Source organism: Eschrichtius robustus, chromosome 9 (genome assembly GCF_028021215.1).
Source record: "Eschrichtius robustus isolate mEscRob2 chromosome 9, mEscRob2.pri, whole genome shotgun sequence".
Taxonomy (NCBI): Eukaryota; Metazoa; Chordata; class Mammalia; order Artiodactyla; family Eschrichtiidae; genus Eschrichtius; species Eschrichtius robustus.
The window spans coordinates 26903865-26925050 of record NC_090832.1 but is presented as its reverse complement, the minus strand read 5'-3'; the positions used below and the strand labels follow the sequence as shown (position 1 = coordinate 26925050).

The 21186-nt window shown below is 38.8% G+C and overlaps 1 protein-coding gene across 1 annotated transcript; it reads right to left on the bottom strand.

Annotated features, from left to right (window-relative positions):
• Positions 1-41: 41 nt before the first annotated feature.
• IFNGR1 (interferon gamma receptor 1) lies at positions 42-19778 on the bottom strand. Its single transcript, XM_068551147.1, has 7 exons — positions 19601-19778; positions 9959-10073; positions 9106-9269; positions 7739-7911; positions 5633-5822; positions 3007-3134; positions 42-1151 (listed from the first exon to the last, which is right to left on the bottom strand). Exons 1-7 carry the CDS (start codon positions 19683-19685, stop codon positions 597-599), a joined length of 1410 nt encoding a protein of 469 aa, XP_068407248.1. The 5' UTR covers positions 19686-19778; the 3' UTR covers positions 42-596.
• Positions 19779-21186: the final 1408 nt, after the last annotated feature.

The window sequence follows — 21186 nt, the reverse complement described above, 5'->3', positions numbered from 1 at the left end:
AAAAAATATTCTAGTTAACTCTGAATAAATGAATACAAAAATGAACTTTGAAGTTACTTTATTATAAAAATCCTTAAATGCAATGTTCCATAAAAAATATATACATGTTTTTATTTACACACTCTATTAACACTATTGATTTCAATTCAAGTACAATTTTGAAAAGCATTCCTGTTTTTTCTGAAAGTATTAGAAAAGACTATATACATAAACTTCCAAAAACAAATACCATGCTGAGGCACAGAAAGGAAAAAATCCATTTTGTCTCTTGAAGTGGTTACAAAGGACCCTGGGGGTAACACCTACCATTACAGGAAGCAGGGTTATTAGAGACCGTTCAGTGTTACTGTTCACAAATCTAGATGGAAAGGTTCACATGTGACAGTGGTTTTTGTTTTTTTTTAAAGACTCTGCAGTTTTCCGACCAAAAGTGACAGTGTCAAACAGGCTCTTTACGCTTTTATCCAAACCATGACATTCCATTTGATTAATATCGAGACGACACAATTTCTGAAATCATGACCTTTTCATGAAATCAAAGCAGAAAAACTGTTCAGGAAAAGCAGATCCTTCCAAGTTGGTGACCTTGGTTGATCTTACGAAAACTCTTTGGAATCTGCTGTAGGTCTATAACCAATCAAGGACTCTTTACCACCTTCATCTACAAGCAGATCCACTAACACATGGGGTTTGTCATAACCAAAGGAGGTGGTAGTGTTTCTCAGCGTTATGGACTCTTGTCCTTCTGTCTTTATTTCAGTTTTATTACTTGGGGGAAATTCTGAGTCAGGGCAGTTGTCCGATACCACAAGGCCACTATCAGAACCATTTCTGGAGTGGTACGCATTTAAAGTGATGCTGCAGGTTTCAGACTGGTTACTGCTTGCATGGATAGAATTTTCTCCCTTTACTGGGGTCAGAGAGCTGCCAGGGGCCAAGTCCGAAATATCTTCTTCAGTGATCACCACTTCTGTTTCACTAGAAAGATCTTCTCCATGTTCTGCTTTTCCTGGATTGTCCTCAGTACAGACGCTTGAAATTGTCCCCGGAGAGAGCTGCTCATTTTCTATGGCAATTGGTTGGTAGGTGATGGGCGATATATATTTTGATTCAGATTTTGTCTCTGAAGAGGCACTTTTTACCACAGACAGCTAGGGGAAGAGAAATCAGTGATTAAAAATGATAATTTATTAAACATAAGTGCTCATCCTCAAAAGAAAAATGGTCTAATGGTAATGGTTAACTATATATACAACTGAATGGCATATTTAGGATAATAGTGTAATAGAATCTGATAGTTGCCTTTTCTTTCTTTTTAATGGAAATATATTAAGATTAAAAACAATATTTTAGAATTTTTAGAAAGTCACTATCTCACCAACATATGTTGCTTTTTGTATACTACCTTCGACATGTATGCACGTTACATTTGTAATGGGAGCACAGTTACTTATTTTACGTAGTATTTCACCATTTGTCTTCATAATTCTAATCTTCATGGGCTCAGTAATTTTACACTGATGGTTAAATAATTTCTCTAATACCAAGTATTAAGGTGTTCCAATTTTCACCATTTATAGAACATGCTGAAGTGAATATTTCTATACATCTTTTTATTTATGAAATTATCTTAAGAATTAATTCTTAAGAGAGGAATATTACTAAATCTAAGAGTGTGGCATGCTTAGGATGCTACTACTCTGTACACCCACTGTATGCTTACCTTCCCCTCGGGGCTACAATTACTTTTTGCCAGCATATACCAGTTTTATTACAAGGTACTAATGGATATTCAGGTTTATTTTTCCTTCTCTAGTGGGTGTAACATAGCATACTGCAAGGTTGGTTTGTGATAACTACCAGTAGTAAGAATATTATAATTCATAGGTGAATTGTCTACTAACTATTGATAGTTCTTAACCCCTCTACTTAAAGATAATGTTTCCATAACAAATTTAAATATGCCCTTTGCATATCACAGATATTTTGCCTGTCATATTTGATTTAAATAGTTATCATTCTGATACTTTTAAATGTTCTTTTCATCAGACAAAGACTTTTAAATGTTAGGCATTAAAATGTCACACTTCTTGTTTAGACTCACTGTTGGGTCATCTTTCCTTCTACCCTCTAACCACCATGAAGAGTTTCTGTATTTGCAGATTTTCAAAAGCCACGCTTTCCTGACACTGGGCCTTAGCACACACTGTCCCTTAGTATCTGGGTAAACTCCTATCTGTCCCTCAAGACTGTTCAGGCATCACTACCTCTGGAAAAGCCATGACTAACCCTACCCTGCAAAGGCAGAAGAAAAGAAGTCCCCTCACTGGCACGTATATAAACGTCTATCTTTGAACCTACCACACCGGACAACCACTGAATACTTATCTTTTTTTCCCACTAGACTTTAAGCTCCTTAGCACTGTCTCACTATGCCTCTGCCCCATGCATAAGAAAGCATAGTGCATAGTAAAAAATATGTTGTTTTGGATGTGTGGAAGATTGAGTTATTTATGATAGGTGACATGCTGCTGAACATCATTCTACTTTAAAAAACAAATTTTAAGAATTATCAAAAATTTCAAATTAACATTTTAGTGTACATTTGACCCTTGAGCAATACAAGGGTTAAGGGCACTGAGCGCCTATGGAGTCAAAAAATCCACATATGACTTTTGACTCTCCAAAAACTTAACTACTAATAGCCTGCTGTTGGCCAGAAGCCTTACCGATAACATAAATGGTCAATTCACACATATTCTGCATATTATATTCATATCCACATCTATTTTATACATTCATAACATACCTTTTTCTTAATTTTTTTCAGTATTTCTCGGCTATGTGGTTTGTCTGAGAGTTTTTTCAAATTCTCACAAATCTCAAAAAAATTTCCAGAATATTCATTGAAAAAAATTCAACTATAAGTGGACCCACACAGTTCAAATCTGTGTTGTTCAAGGGCCAACTGTATATAATTAAAGAAAAAATATTTAAATATATTACCAAGGATTTGGGTAACATGATGTTTTCTCTCTTAAATGGATTCATCTTCTTAACGAGACAACATACAGCTACCAGGGCAAGTACTAGAAAGAGTAGTAAAGCAGCAACAATTGGAATCCAAACAGGATCTAAGAAAAGGGAAAAATCACAAATTAGAATTACAATGGAACACTGCTATATCCATCAAATAGTTAGAAAGTCTTAGTGCTATTCTTTAACAGATTTACATATCAGGTAATTAAATGGTCAGAGTTTTAAAGAACACTGACACAGAAGTCAGGAGAGATGAGTAAAAAATTACGTACCTGTCCTGGATACCAACATGATTCTTTCCCAGCTTTGAGATTCTAAACTTTCTGTGACTACACTGTCATGATATGATGTGGCTAAAATAACTTTTTCATAACAATTTCCTTACAGCCCCAAATACAGAGTGTTTCTAGAGTTACACTTTTCTCTCAGTTGAAGAGGCAAAAGAAAAAAAATTTAAATATATCTCTTTAGAAATAAATTCTGGCAATGTCTCTAACTCTTAAAATAATTTAGTCCCACCCTTCTGAATTCTTAAATTGTTAAAGATTACAAAAACTTATAAAAATACACAGATGTGTATACACACACACACACACACACACACACACACACGCACACAGGAAAGTTGAACAGGAATAAATTCCCACTGAATGAAAACCAGATACAACGAATAATATAAAATTGGGACGATCCGTTTCAGAGCACAAACATCTATAATCACGGTTGTATATTTTTCTCTAATGCTGCTTTTTATTTTCACAGCACAATTTTCAATATTTGTTTTTCCATAGTCCTCTCTTCCAAATTAACAGTACTCGGGACTTCCCTGGTGGCCCAGTGGTTAAGACTCCGTGCTTCCACTGCAGAGGGGTGAGGCGCGGGTTCGATCCCTGGTCGGGGAACTAAGATCCCATATGCCGTGTGGTACGGCCCAAAAAAAAAAAACCAAACAAATCCAAAAACAAACAAACAAACAAAACAAATTAACAGTACTCTACATATTGTGGTGGTGTTTGCCCTCCTTCATAGCATTTTATTACCTTTAATTTCTATTCTAATAATGACTCTGGAAGTTACTCAAATAAATGCCTCTATCACACCTGTTACAGGAGGTGAAAAAAATTATTACAATAGGAAAAGATAAAATAACCCCATAAGCAACACTGGCACGTTGCTTAGAAGCACTGAGCAGGCAGGTAGAGAATGCTGCTTATGAGCCACGATGGTGCCATCATGTGGACACAATATCAGCCCAGTTTGTAACTCAGGATTTTTTTTTTTAAATAAATCTGGGGCATTTGCATTATTTCAAATTTTATGCATGAATTAGGATTTTCTTACTCCAAATAGTATAACACAAACTGGTATTAAACGCACTGCATTATTTTAAGTCACCTATTTGAAACCCTCATATAATGGCCTAAAAGTTTTTAGTATTAATTTTAGGTGTTTGGTCTGATTCTTCAGCCTAGATTTCCATTCTTCAAAAAGAAATTTGTACTGTGTTATTTTTTGTACACTTTTTTAACCTAGAAAATATGTTCTAAAAACATCTGAGCAATCAAAAAAATTATATATACACCCAAAGACCATCACCAAAGCATGATTTATCATAGAGAAAAATCTACAAGTAATCAAAAGTCCAAAAATTGAGGAACATTAAATAAATATGATCTTCATAATAAAATGTTCTAGAGATATTAAAAATAATATTAATAAAGTATGTAAAATAACACGGAAAAATATTTATAGCATATGCTTAGAGCAGTATACAAAAGTTACATATACTACATAATATGATCAAGGCTACAGAGCAAAAGAAAAAACAGGATGGGAAAAAACCACCAAACTGTGAGCAACTGAGTGTCTGTAATTTAGAACTACAGATCATTTTGTTTCCTTCTGGCTTTTTATATTTCATAAATTATCTATAATGAACATTTAAATTTCATACCATGGAAAAAAAAGTCCAAATTTTTGTTAAGGTACCTGCCAAATGAGAATGCCAGTTCTGAAGTTCTATCATATGTATCCCCCTCACACACACAAGAAATAATAAAATAAAAATAATGATTTTAAAATGTGTTATACAATTGACCTACAATCCACATTTAAAGCTATCTATATTTATTTTTGGATGTTAATTTCCAGTGCTTGTCCAGTTCACATATGCCACAATTTTAGTCAATGAACATTGCTGCTTTTAGTTTTTAAACTTACTGTCCTCATAAAGAACATTTTAATGGATATATAACAACTTGTTATAACAAGTATATATATATAACAACTTGTTATATATATCATTATGCATAATCCTGAAATGCAGACATTTATGCACATGGTTTTATGTTTTTGTTATATTTTTTCTTTCCTGGGTCAAAAGGTCATCACATGGCTTTCTAAATTGGTTGCTTTGTATCTCTTAATGCCTGAAAAATGGCCTTATTTTTAATTTTGAACTTCTCTGAAGAATGGAACTACTGAGTATTTTTTAAAAGAGCAGAGATTTATTGAAATTACAAACTGCCTCTTTTTACATTACCCTATTTTAGTGATCACTCCCTATATTTAGGAAAAAATGGCAAGAACTTACCTCCTGTGCTGTTATTATCAAAAACGGTAATACAAAGTTCTTCCGACTTCTCAGTTGTAACAGCCCACATTTCTGAGACTCCTTCTGCGGAAACACAGTACTCAGAGTTCAGCGAGGACACAGGAATACTTAAGAAGCACTGAGTCTCGTTACAATCATCTTCTTTCTTTATGTACATTTTATCTGTGGTCTGGAAAGAGGAAAAAAAAAACAATGAAAATGCATGACTCCTTTTAATTTGGAAAGAAAAAAAATCAATCATTCAATATGATGAATGTTGAACATGTCTGAAAATAGTGTTGATATCAAACAATAAGTCAATTTGTTACTTCAACATGGCATGGTGCTATATATCCATTAAAATGTTCTTTATAGAGATAATAAATTTAAAAATTAAAATAGAGATTATGAATTTAAAACTCTTAGTTGTCAAACCAACAAATGTTCATTAGTCCTGTTCCTCTAGTGCTAGAAACTTAGCTGGTGAGAGAGAAAAGCATCTCATGGTAAGAACAACATAGGTATTATGCAAAGGCTGTATCTCTTGGCAGTGATACACAGAAGGGATTGAAGCAATCTCTGGGAGTTGATCATTCAATTCAACCAGCCACAGTGCACAGATCAGTGTGCTAGGGCCTGAGAACACAAAGGTAGGGCAGTGGTGCCTGACCTCAAATAACTTACGATAGAGTGTGGAAGAGAGATAAGAAAGAAATGTAAGAGAGTAACAAGTACTCCAAGAGGACCACTCTATGGAACAAGGAATAACCAGACCAGAGAAGAGGAAACAGTCCACCTTGTCAGAAAAGATTTCGAAGGAGAGATGATATGCCAGCTGAATACTGAAGAATGAGCAGAAATTTTCCAAAGTAGAAAAGGTGGAGAAGGGCATTCTGTGAAAGAGCAGTGTACCTGCAGGAAACTAAGAACAACAAGCAGTTCACCAAAGCACAAATGAAAATGAAGGTGCAAGGAATGGGGAGACAGGTAGCTGGAAATGATGCAAGAGGCCAAATCATGAAGGCCTTGCAGGCCATGCCATGGAAGAGGATTTAGATATTATTTTGTAGCTGATGGGGATTTGTTAAAGAGTTTTAAGCAGTGAAGTAATATGGTCAGATTTGCACTTTAGAAAGACATCTCAGCTAGCAACCAAAGTGATGTTTTAAAACCTAAATCAGATGTCATTTTTCTGCTTAAATCTTTCCAGAGGCACAATGTCTCACTGAGAATAAGAGTCAAATCCCTCCAAAGCCGTTAGAGAAGTGGCACCCAGTGAACTCTCCAACCTCATCTGCCCCCGCACTCTAGCCAGCCCTGCTGCTCCCTTCACATGCCTGGGCGCTATTGCCAGGCTCTGCCTGATGCCCTCTTCCCACATACATCCACAGAGTTCACCTCCTAACCTCCTCCAGCCCTGGCTCCAGTTAACACTTCCCAGTGAGGCCTGGCCACCCTGCTGAAAATCACTACTGCCCAGCCCTCTTCTCTGCTTTGTTGTTCTCCACAGTACTTACCACTGGAGTTTTTTTGTCTGTACTGTTCACTGCTATCTCCTGGTGCCTAGAAGGCACCGGGCATGTGCTTAACAAATATTGTTAAATAAAGGAATGGCAGTGCTGTGGAGAATGGTTGGAACAGAAAAAGTCTAGTCAAAGTGTCGTCTGGACACCAGTGCTAGAATGTAATCCTATCCCACAGTAGTACTGTTAGTGTTTTCTTTCAAAAACAAAGATTCCAATTAGAGCTTCATATTATTTCACATCACTACATAACTACCGATGAGGAAGAAAAGATTAAAACTATCCTCATCTTACCAGTGGAGAAATGGAAAAACACAGGTTAATATCCTAGATTAGGACCATGCTGTTAAAAGAGGCAAAGAAAAACTTAAAATGTTTTCACATGGCCAGTGTTAAAGATTACCGCCAGTACTGATTCCCTTCAGCAGCGTTCATATATTTCTTTTTTCTTAGTAAAACTTATGATCCATGAGTCTTGCCTGAATATTCATGAACATTCCACTTTCATTACACCACATATAGAAACAACTTATGCTAGCAACAGAAAAATTTCCATTTTGAAAAAGATGAAATAGAAACATACCTCACTTCCATTTATTCTCACAAACACATTGTACGTGAATGTATAACAAGTATTTTCATCATCATATATGGCTTCTGGTTCGTTTTCATTTACCGTAATTAAAGGGTGAAATATATCAACAATGATTTGGTCTTCCTTCTTTCTGATACCCAGTTTAGGTGGTCCAATTTTCCCTGAGGGGACAAAAAAGGAGTAGAATTTGTACCAGCCTTGGAAATTCAGTGTATTACGTATCACTACCAAAACTCAATCAATCAACCTACTCTTTTTGTTCTTGTTGTTCTAAAGCAGGACCACATTTAAATCACTCCACAGATATCTAGAAGATATTTTAACTGTCCTTAGTGAATCTTGGTAAAAAGCCTTGACATAATAGAAGCTCTATGAAGTTATTTTTCCTTTATCTTTGCTTCTGTAGATTAAAAAACATTAAACAGAAAACAGAAAATGTTCTCTAAAAAACGTTTCAGAAAAGGCATTTTAGTTATCTTTGAATCTTCACTGAAACTCTTTGTATTTCCAATGCCTATGGATATCCGGAATGAAGGCTCTATAAAAGTTTGCTAAATACATTCAATTTTTATTATGAAAATCAGAACTAGATATTCACTGATTCCACAAATATTTACTATATGTCTTTGATGTCTGGAACCTTGTAGGTGAACCATTTATCTATTCTTCACGTATTCATTGCACACCTACTGTGCGCCAGGCAGGTCTGTTTTTACTCACCAATGTATCCTCAGGAACTAGCATACTTTCTGGCACATAGTATGCCCTTGATAAATCTGTGCGGGAAAAATCTGACATATAGAGGGTATAATTATCAGGTGACAAAAGCATGGACTCTGGGGAAGAAAACTACTTCAAGGGCAAGTAGAGGAGGGGACTGTAGAAGAGACAAAGTAGGCACGATCCAAAAAGAAGGAGCAGAACCAAGGTGGGGGCTGAAGCTGAACTAGGATGAAGGCGATTATGGAACTCTAAAATTTTTAATGTATTAAATTGGTATTAAAATTCCCGCAGGCCTTGAGGACTTAAGGCAGAGGGGAAGACGGAGAGCAGCTCTCACAGTCCTCAGTGAACGCGACTAAGGGAGGAGTGACAGAGGACAGAGAGGGGAAGGGGTGCAGAGTCCAGACCCACACTTGCATGGGGTGGAAGTGTCACAGCTTAGAAGGGGCAAAGTGAGGGGAGCCTCTTAGCCCTATTTTGTGGGGCCTGGGAGAAGAGAAGAGAGGAACTCCCTAAATTCCTCCAAATGTTTCTGGGGCATTCTGATAATTTTTAGCAACTGCTTATAAAAGCAAATATGTACAGAGGACATGCATAAGATTAAAATTTAGACATGTATACATTCCACTCACCTTCTTTGCATAAAATAAACTCTCTTGACTGTGCATAGACTGACTCCTCTTGTCCAAGCCTAGCTTTAACTCTAGCCCAGAGAGGGCTTGAAGGATCATCAATTATGGAAAAGATATTACAAGAATGGTGGGAGGTATTGCAGGCATCAATCCACTGCCCGTCCCTAAAATGAAGGAGAACAAAGAAGCACAAAGGTAACTTTCATTGTTAATACATAAACTTGAACCATCTCTGTCTGTGCTTTGCTTTTCATTCATAGCATGGAGCTGGTAGAAAGAGCTGAATAAGAATAGGATGGAGAAGCTAGACAAAGTAGGGAACCTTTACTCTTTGGTTAGAAGGTCTATAGTAAATTCATTTACAATGAAGAGGCTCAATTCAAAATAAGACCTGTACAAACCACATTCCACATGTAATTTTTAAAAATCTGTTCTTTAAACAAATCGATTTCATTGAGTCATTACTTAATTACAGAATCCAACATATTACAATCACTCCTAACACTTGTCAAAAAACTTTTTGAAATTTTTCTTTCTATTCGACAGTACATACACTATAGGAAGTAAGAGGACTTCCCTGTTTTTAATACAGAACTGTAACCTTTATTTGTCATGCCTTAAAATGTCAGAAGTTAGTGATACTCCCCCACGTCAATTCTGACAGGAAGAAGAACTAAATGGCAGGAAGTATTCTGAAAAGAACTAATTTGCATCCTTATTACTTCTGGAAGTCTATAAGCAGTTCAGGAAGCACTGCCACATGGGAAGGAACAATGATGGAAGGAAACAAGTCATGAAACGTGAAAGGACCTGGGCAAAAACAGAATGAAAAAGATAAAAGAGTGACACTCACCTATAGGTCATCACCTGTACGGTAAACACAGGGCTCCGCGGCATAATTGGGTAATCCCAAAATAGAACAGTATTCAAGTTATAGGCCTCAATTCTAAGATTGGTTGGTGTCGGCACTGTAAGATGGATGGATGTAAGAAGCTAACATTAACATTAGAAAACCTCAATATAAGAAGCCAAATTAGCCAAATATGTACTTGAAGAAAAGAATTCACCAGAATAGGTAATAAATTTATTTAAATTAAGGTATTTCTAAAAATTAATTTTATTTAAAAATGTATAGAAGTGTTTGGATTCATTTTAAATTACCGAAACAACACTGTAATGCAAGGGGAACACAAATATAGTATGAGCAATAAATTCCTAGAATGTTTGAGGAGTTTTTATAAATAACTGCACTGCCTGTTGCAATAATAATCCTCAATTCATTTAATCACTAGAATTTTCTATATTTGATACCACAGACTGTATTCAATGTCTAGAGAGGAACTGGCTACAAGAGGGATGGTCAATTTCACTTAAAATACTACCTGGGCTCTCAACCCTCCAGCCAGTACTATTACACACTTTTACTACCTTTTCTCTAGCACAGCAATAGATGCCTAACAATTGCCTGACGGAGCCATCAAGCATTCCAGTTTCATCACCATTTTGCTCTCTGAGGTGTGCAGGGCTTTTTTCAAAACATACCCTGTATTTCTTCCTGCTTTTGCTCTTTTAAACCAATTTAGAAAATGTTTGTTGATAAGACATGAAAGTGTTACACAAGAGAATAGGCAGAAGTCATTTTAACATCTTGTAATCAAACACTACAATGACCATAATCTAGTTACTAAAAGCAGCTATTTTTTTCCCCTGCTCAGTGTAAAAGGTTACTGTTCACCACCCCTTAAAACACTGAACACACACACATCTCCTCCCTTCCTCTCTCTCTCCCTTTCTTTCCCTCCTTTCCTTCCCTTCTTCATGAATGAACATGAAGGTATAGACAGAGTTAGCAATATGACCCGAAATTTAAGCTTATTCAATCCTATCTATCTGGAAACCTCCACTAAACATGATGTGCTTATACAACTAAAATAAATAAATGAATAGCAATGTGGTCAGGTGCAGTGGCTTCCAAACATAACTTACCATCCTAAAAAATTCAAAGACAGCCAAAAGTTTATACTTTTTTAAAGTATCCCAGATGATAATGATGATCACTTATGTTTACACCTAGTAGACTGCTCTAATAAGAAAAATATTCCCTGGGTTGGCTATTAAGAAATCTGGGTTCTTTCCTTGCTATACTACTAAAGAGTTACTTCAGAATTCCTCACCTGTCAAGCGAGGTGTTAATTTCACACACATAGGATATTTGCTTACTGTTGAAGAAAACACCCACTATATTTTTTCCCAAAATAAAAATTCCAATATTTGAACCCGAACTGGTACATTGCCTTAATTTACAACTATTTAGCACCTGTATTATCGTTTCAAAGCAGAACATGGATCAAGAGTTATATGGACTAAAGGACAATTAGATTCTACTGCCATTTTTTCCCTTTTTTCTGATTATTTTTTCCTTTACATCAGTGGTTTTCCACAAGGGGTGATTTTGTCCCCCATGGACAGCTGGCACTGTTGGAGACATTTTTGGTTCTCCTAACTGGCTGTTAGTGGTGGGGTGCTACCGGCCTCTAAAGGATAGAGACTAGGGATGCTGCTGATACCCGATAATGCACAGGATAGCTTTCCACACTTTGGCAGTCCAAAATGCCATCAGTGCCAAACACTGAGAAACCCTGCTTTATCATAATTTTAGGAATCTTTTTCATTTAGGAGGAAAAACTAATTTAAAAACAGAATGCAGTAAGAAATCATCTCACACCAGTCAGAATGGCCATCATCAAAAAATCTATAAACAATAAATGCTGCAGAGGGTGTGCAGAAAAGGGAAGCCTCTTGCACTGTTGGTGGGAATGTAAATGGGTGCAGCCACTGTGGAGAACAGTAAGAAGGTTCCTCAAAAAACTAAAAATAGAGCTACCATATGACCCAACAATTCCACTCCTCGGTATATATCTGAAGAAAACGAAAACACTAACTTGAAAAGATACATGCACCCCAATGTTCATAGCAGCATTATTTACAATAGCCACGATACGGAAGTAACTCACGTGCCCATCAATGGATAAATGGATAAAGAAGATATGGTGTATATATACACAATGGAATACCACTCAGTCATAAAAAGAACGAATGAAATTTTGCCATTTGCAACAACATGGATGGACCTAGACGGTATTAGTGAAATGAGTCAGAGAAAGACAAATACTATATGTTATCACTTGTATGTGCAATCTAAGAACAAATGGCAGACTGTAACAAAACAGAAACAGGCTCACAGATATAGAGAACAAATCAGTGATTACCAGTGGGGGGGGGGGCAAGATAGGAGTAGGGGATTAAGAGGCATAAACTATGTCTAAAATAAATAAGCTACAAGAGTATACTGTACAACACAAGGAATATAGCCAATATTCTATAATAACTTTAAATGGAGTATAATCTATAAAAATACTGAATCACTATGCTATACACTTGAAGCTAATATAATATTGTAAATTATACTTCAATAAAAAAAATAAATAAATAGATAAATTAAATAAAACAGAATTTTTTTGATAAACCAGTACATTTTATGTTTCCCGCTCAGCGAATAGCTTTGGTTACTGTTGAAATGTCTAACTTCCATATGACTCACCAAAGCAGCAAAACAATTTGTGCCTAAAGGTTGAGATTATGAAGCTGGAAGGATGTCTCAGATTCAAGTACTCAGTAGGTACAACATGCCCTTTGATCTGCAGCCAGTGATCAGACATCTACCATTTTTCTACTTACTCTTTCTTTCTGGAATACTGTTGATGGCTGCTGGTACTTATCATCTTTCGTTCTCTAAGCAATTTCCTTGCAGGTGAGTCAGGAAGCACTGGTCTTGCCAGATTTAGCCCTGGTTTTGGTGGAGTTCCCATGGCCATACACAGCAGGGTAGACTAAGGCCTCCTTAACAGGGTTCCTTTTCCTATGGTGTGTTCGCACCCCAACTTCAGAAACAACCATCTCAAACAGCTTACATTCTATGGTTGAGGAGGAAATTAAGGCACCCCCCTCCAGGTTCAATTCAACATTGATATCAAATAATAATCACACATACAAATATAATTTTGCAACTAGATAAAAAAGAGAGGTACCTGATGTTAAGCAAACTCATAATGAATCAGAACTTCCCTCAGAAGCCATTTCTTAATTTTAGCATCTTTTGCTTCTCTCGTGGCTGAGAATTTACAAACCATCAGGTCCTGGTTTCTTTTTGTTTAACAGTCCTTCCCTTGATTACTCTCTCTAATCTTATATTTTACAAGAAACAAGAAGAAACCACATGGCACCTTCAATCTGCTTGGAAACCTCCTTCACTAGGCCACTGGGCTCACCAGGCACATTTCCTGCTTTCCCTGCTACTGAAGGTGATGGTGTTGCTAAGCTTCCTGCTACTGTGTAACAAGGATCCTCTTTCTCATTTCCAGTGAAGTTCTTCACTTCCTTTTAAGCCCCCTTTAAAAAAATTATTCCCAACAGGAATGACATTTTAGCTGTATGTACTCAATCTGAGATTAATTTCTGCATTTGAGGAAAAGGCATACAGAAATCAATCTGTATTCTAGAATATCAAATAAAGTGCATTTAAATTTAAGAGGTTACTGAATCATACATTATAAAATACAAACAGCAGTAGACTTGTGCTACATTAGATTAGTTTTTCGTGTGAGTCAGGTGATATTTCCCATAATTTAAGTGAAAGCTTGACATGGTTAGACTAGGATAAGGACTTAAACCACAGCTTCCAAAGCAATCAAGACAGGTGGTAGAAGAGGTTTCAATGGAACCAGCAAATAGAAATTACTACTAGATTATAGGAGAAACTTTTGAATATTGACACCAAAGGATGTAACCTGTGGTTTTAACGCTACCAGAAGAGAAACCATGCGGTTATTAAACATCTGCCTTTGTCATCTTTGCTAAAATCTCATGATAAATTGACATGAGTAACTCGTTTTCTTAAGTTTCAGAATTTTATAACCTAAAGTTTACATGGCTACATATTCAGATAAATAATTGAGGCTTACAGCAAACTTCTATTCATAAAAAATTTACCGTATGTCAATAAAAACGTATGTAGAAATAGCAAGAGAGTGTGCAGTTAAAGAAAAGATCCTACTAGAGTATTTCATGAAGTAGAATAAGCTTGCAGATTTCCCTATCTCTTAAAAATGCCGACAGTTTTCTGTAACACATGTTGTTTTTGGAAATGGGTTCAGAGCTATTTGGAGCATTATATCTGCATCCTACCCAGAGTACACTTTAGCTCTTTGAAGATCTGCTTCCCAGAACTCCTCTAGGAACTAGCAGCTGAGAATTAAACAAAACCAAACAAAGGAAAGAAGAATCACTCTTCATAACGTTTTATGCACAATGCAGACAAAAAGGAGACTTCTGGTTACAACTAACTGCTTCCTGGTGATAAATATGAAAAAAGACCAAGGTAGAGAACAGAAAAGACATATGAAGATCAGCAAGTGGTGAAGCAGTGCTGCTGGATGCGGCAATGGAGATGTCACGGAAGCCCCCAAAGCAGCAGCCAGAACAGCTCTGTAATAATTACCGGGGAAGGCAGCAGAAGGGTAAGCAAACAGCTACAGACATTTCCAGGTTTCCTCTGCATGGACGGTGACAGAAGCATGGGCTGCCTCCTGTGCTCCATCCCATAACCACCAAAAGTATCTGTGCCTCTACTGGAAGAGGCACAGCCACAGTAGTTCACCGATTTTTACACAATAGCATTCGAAGACTAAATAAAAGATGTGTACATATAAGGCCAAACAGAGCTCTGTACTCTGTAGACACCATGTGACTATCTGCTCACCAACCTCTCTATGGGAAGGACAAACTGAGAAGCATAAAGAAGTAAGGATACACGGGCCAGTAATTAAATCGTTTTGGAGGATTCTAGGTCATCTGACACTACAACTCAAAAACAAACGCTCTACATTAAAGCACCCAGACCCTTTACTGAATAAGCAACTCTCAGAGAAAAGAGCTAACAACTTCCTCGGGTTAAAGATGAGGGGCCATGGACGTTTTCACAAAGGTCTCTTCTTACACTGCAAAATGAGAAATGGCATGAGAAATCCAGGCAGAAAAAGTGAAAAACATCAAATCCGGACTTTGGCATTTTTTTCAGATATATTTATGATCATGATCTATCTACTGAATGGTTTTATAGTGCTGATAAGATAACTTTTTCTTAATGCTTTCCAACTTTTTCTCTTAGCAAGTAGCAGCGTCCTCTAGATTTAAGATGAATAAAGACATGTAAGAATTCTTGCACATGGTGTTTCAAGCATTCATAAAAGTTTTAAAACTGAAACATATCAATATTTTGGGGCTTTGAAATGAATCATATCCATCACTTTGTGAAACTAATGGAAAAACGGTCCTTTTTCTACTTCCTTCTGTTATTTCCTTGTACCTTCAGAAAAAGAGTACCAGAACTAAGGGTTCAAGTGAGGACATCTAAAATATTTCAGGACTATTTCACCTTCCATATGATAGCTCCTTAGCCGGGTCAACACCCCTAGTATCCCTGCAGTCTTCTCTTCCTCCTGACTGTCTTCACGTTTTACCACTCACTCTCTCTTTCTTCAAATGTGGGGTCCAGAAGTAATGCAACTGATGTGAATGAAATACTTTTCCTCCTTTCTTTTTTTTTAAAGAGATGGGCATATCAAATAGTGGCTTACACTGAACCCGTAATTAACTAAAATCCCCCCAGATCTTTCACTCAAATCACCAAGTTAGGGCTTATCCAAAAAATTTCTTCCCAGCCACTTTTCTGATCTGAAATGCAGGGTTCTATTATTGTTCCTGTTTATTCAGTTTCATTAGCTGGGTTTGCTTGGCAGGCCAATAAATTCTAATTGAACCAGATCCGCCTAGTCCCCGAGAGAAGTCATTTCTCAAGACTAATTCCCTTTTGGACTAATGCATTCTAAGTTGAGAAATAGTTTAGGAACTGAAAAAACTAAAGAGGCCTTTTCAGTCTATGAAGAACAGGAAATAGGTGGAAGGAGTTAGCTGCTGAGCTTACTTTAAATTTCTCATATTGATCTGGATGAGTTTCTTTTTTTAAAAGCTGACACAATTTCTCATTCATAACTAAAACAATTTAATATTTAAAAATATATTTGTGAAAATAATGATGCACATAATTGAATGATAGTCACCAACATATATTAAACTTTACTACACGACAAGCTACGAGCTCAACTTTGTTATGCATTATCTCAGTTAAGCACCAAAACCATCCTAGGCGGGAGGTAATATTTACCAAAAAGAGAAAAAAGGCTTAGAGAAGCTACTTAAAGACTTGACAATGTGGAAAGTTTTGTTGGTTTTAATTAACAAAAGCTGCTTAAGCATCATTTCTATGATAGTTTAATAAAAATTGGGGAAAATAAGCTCCATATATAATAGGAACTGGAGATAATTGTTTTCTGATGACATCACAAGCATTTGCTTCAAGTAATTTTGCCTGATTTATCATACCATCACAATCACATGATGGCACTGCAAAATCTGAACAATGTATTAAATTATTTATTTAGAATGGACATGATTGAAATGGATATCTATTGAATAGTATTGGGATAATCTAAAATACACTCCCTTAATAAGAAAATTACAAGTAAACTCATTTCTTCTTGTCAGGAACTCATTTAATTCTGGTTCATCGTTCATTCTGATTCTTCGTCCAATTAAAATGGAACCATAAATTATCCATTTAGCTCATACAACAATTGCACTATTGCTGCCAAACTGTATAAGACAGCTCTTTAAAGGGGTTATTTTTCTCTTCAATTCTTTAGGGTTTCTTTTATATAGAACCAAAAGGTGGATCTTTCAAAAATCCATACAAATCATGAATCAGAATAAAATGAAAAAACTATTATTAATACCCTCTTCAATAAATATAATTGAAATGCACTGATTTAAGTATTTTGAATCTCTGGAAAACATATAGATTCCAAAGAAAATAATGAAAAATTTCAACACACCCAGAGCATTACCTAAAGTTGGAGAATGAAGAGTTGATAACCAAGTGGAGAAGGTGAGTTAAGAGCCCCGCCCCTGTGCTAAAGCATATGCTCTTCAGATAATACCCAGGGTGGAAGAACAAACTGGAAGAAGGTAGCTGACACCTGTGTTTATAAAATGCTGGAGTACAGAAGTCACAGAAGATCTTCCTGTGGGGGGAAGGCAGGCAATCCTACTCCCAGGGCCGGCTTCAAGGACATACGAACTGTGTACTCACGAGGGGCCCCATGCTCAGGAGGGCTCTGTACTCAGAAGGAAGGGCCGTGCACTTGGTTTAATGCTCTGCCCTAGCCAGGAACTTCAGTCACCCTCTTCCTCTCTTCCCACATCCAGTGAATCACCAAGTTATGCTGACTCTGTCTTCTAATTTCTTCTTCTCCATTTAAACTGCCTCTTCCCATGGTCTCCTCCCAGACTTAAGCAGCAGGCTCCTAAGTGACCTCCCTCCTTTGAGTCTACCGCCAAACTATTCGGTAAGATGAATGGTCTTTCTAAATGGCCTATCTGATCCTGCATGAAATCATTTATCTCCTTAAAATAACCCCATGGCTGCCCACTGACTTGAGCAAGGGAGAGTGAGCCTGTTAGTTTGCTGGCTAAGCACCTGTACTTCTTTCAGGAACATTATTGCTCTTCTTCTGGGAAGTCTCCTACTGCCACCACCTGTAACAATATGCTTCCCATGCAAGCTGGCGTCTGCCCCAAGCTAGGCAAATCAGAGCCTTCTTCCAGGATCTGGTTACGGTGGAGGAAGCTGCAAGATGTCAAAACCCAAAAGCTGTCAACATCCATGATTCCTGCCAAGTCGAGAAGACTGCCAACACTCAGAGTCAGTAGTAAGAAATGGAGGGTCTGGGCACTTTTGAGTTCCTGGTTCATCTTCCTGAGGCCCAGCTGGCATCTGTACCTTTCTGTTTAACTCTCACTTGGATTCTCTGAGCCAATAAATTCCTCTTTTTGTCTAAGTGAGCCAAAGCTGTGTTTCTGTCCTTTGCTGTTACACATGACAAGGCACTTCATTAATTGGTTCCTACCTCTCCACATACCCTTTCTCCCCTTATATCCTCACACACGTACTGTACAATAAAATGCTTAAGTTATTCCACTAGTTCAACCTGCTGTTTCACAGCCCTTCCTCTGCACACACAAGTCTCTCTGCACCTCCAGTTCCAACTCCGGGGTCATCTTCTTTGTGAAGCCTTTCCTGAGTCCCCTGCTCAGAGCCAGACGCCCATATCCTGCTTTCCAGTAAACTATATGTAAGTTCAAGCTCTTATCACAAAGGACTGCAGCTGCCCTTGCGGATGACTAACTTGCCCCAGGTAATGGCAGAGTGCAGAGTTAAGAACTTGGACTCTGGAACCCAACTGCCAAGCTCCCCAGTGAATAGCAGCAACTTGGTTAGACCTCTCTGTGCCTCAGTTTCTCAGCCATATTTGGAGATACAACAGCACCTACTTTATAGGACTTTTGGGAAATGGTGTGATAAGAACTTACAACAGTGCCTGATAACTGTTAGCTATAAAATCACGATCCTTGAAGGCATAACTCCCATTTTTGTATTCCCAACACCTGGCACAATTTCTTTTTCAAGGAATGACTTAACTATTTGTTTGCTTGACTTCTAAACGGCAAGCCAAAGGAGAGCTGGATATGAATGGAGCACATCTAACAAATGTCACTGAGGAAGTCATAACACAGAGGTGCAGACCCAGAGTTTGCCAAGGGTAAAGGAGGCTGGGTCTCCCTGACTCCTTCCAGGCAGCTGCTAACTGCCTGCACAGAGAAGACACTCAAGACTGTCCGGTTTTCTGATAATCTAGGTTTATCCCTTTTGCAGAAAAACTACTGATTTCACTGGAGCTCTTAATTATCATTATACCTAGCTTTAGGAAAAACATGTTCTCATCATGTTTCCTGGAAAATCTCAAAAAGCAGGCGGAGATAAACGAGGAACTAGGCTATGCGGAGAGACCTACTGTCTGACAAATGGGCTCGTGAGTGCACGCACTGGACCACTTCCAGATTTACACGTAAGAAGCAGTTTACTGCCTTTTCATAATTCTCAGCTGGCGAAAGAACTTCTAAGGATTCGGGGCCTACCTTACGAATATTTAAGTCATGAGCTGTGGCCACAGTGTACAACTGCTGACCAGGACACTCACTTATTTAAAAATTAATTAAGAGAACGTGTTTTGTTGTTTTGGTAACCACGTAAGGGGCCAGAGAAAGGGAAGTGAAGGCTGCAAACCGCGGAAACCCTGCGTCGCCTTCCCGGCGGCCGCCCCCTTAGGACCCGAAGCCACCGGGCGTCAACGACAAATGCGGGCGTCGAGGACAAATGCGGGCGCGGCTCCTCCGCGGGCGGGAGGGTTCCTGGCCGGTGGGGTTCCCTCCCTCCCCTCCCGTCCCCACCCGGTCGCGGCGCTGCCGCGAGCAACAATACCCGAGGACAGCTTCTGATCCGCGGCGCCCATCTCAGCCCAGCTTCCGGCCTGCACGATAAGGACGAGGAAAAGGAAGAGAGCCATGCTGCTCCGGACCGACTCGGGTGCTGCCCAGAACTGCGGGCAGCCCCAGGCGCGGCGCTCGGGCCTAGGCCTTGCGTCATTTCCTCCACCGCAGACCATCCCGCCAGCGGGAGGCGGAGCGTGGACGGGAAAGTGGGGCGCGGACAGCGAAGCCGCGACCAGGACTGGGACGCCAGCCTGGACGAGAGGCGGGGCCAGAGCGGGGGAGGCGGGGCCGGGGCGCGGAGGCGGGGCCGGGGCGCGGAGGCGGGGCCGGGCGCGGAGGCGGGGCCGGGGCGCGGAGGCGGGGCCGGGGCGCGGAGGCGGGGCGCGGAGGCAGGCCTGCGCGTGGTAGTTAGCACGCGCGGGGTGGCGGAGGTGCCCTGGGGAGCGGAGCCTGGGAGGGGAGGAGGACTACAATGGGAAGGCGGCCTCTTTGGAAGCTCGGCGTTAGGGGCACGACAGTCTGTGCTCGCGACCTTGGCTCGCAGGTTTGTGAGTAACTTGGGTCCAAAGGTCATGTTCTTTCAGGTTTCCACGACGTTCCGTGATGCATCTTCCTCTTCTTGCAGTGTTCTGGACTTGCAGAACTTTGCCCTAGGCCACAACCCAGCCACAATGCTTACTTTATCTTATATAAGACTTTGGCATCAATGCGTCTGGGAACTTAGATTTTAGGGCAGAAGGAGCCCTTACATGCCTTCTCTAATCCCTGCATTTGTAGCTGAGGAACCCGAAGTTTCGCGGGTGAAATGGTTTGTGCAAACTTGCACAGCCCAAATAGAATTGGCTCTGCCAAGAACTACTTTATTCTTGGAGGAAAAATAGCTTGCATTACCTTTACAGCAATTAAATATCAAATAGCGATTTATTAAGCAGCCTCTCATCATGAGATCTTTCCTCTCTGACCACATCTCATATTACTCTGCATCATCTCACCTATTCCACTCGAGCCGCATTGGCCTCTGCCTTTACTAGAACACTCCAGGCTTGTGCTCAGGTGTGCACATGGCTAACTACCGCACCTGCTTCAAGTCTCTGCTTATCATGGCCTTCTGCAAAAATTTGAAATTGCAACCCATCTTCCCGTCCTCTTTACACTGCCCTACTGTTTATTTCGCGGCACTTACCTTCCCTCACACTCTATGATATGCATATTGATTTTATTTTTCTCCCCTTTCTAGAATGTAAGCTTTGTAGGGCTGAAGTCTTTGGCACTCATTTAGTATTTGTTGGATGAAAGAAGGCATGATTACACTAGCATTAAGTAAAAATTTTAGAGAAAAACCTTATGAAGATGCTGTACAAACTAGAGAGGATTTATTTATATTAATTTATTTATATGAATAAATATTCATTTATTCATATGAATAAATATTAATTTTACATATATGAATAAATCCCTTAGCTCAGTATTTCTGAAAATCAATGTGAACCACCTGGGTTCTTGTTGAAATGCAGTTTGGATTTAGTTGTTCTGATTCAGGTTGGGCCTTCAGAGTCTGCATTTGTAGCAAAATAC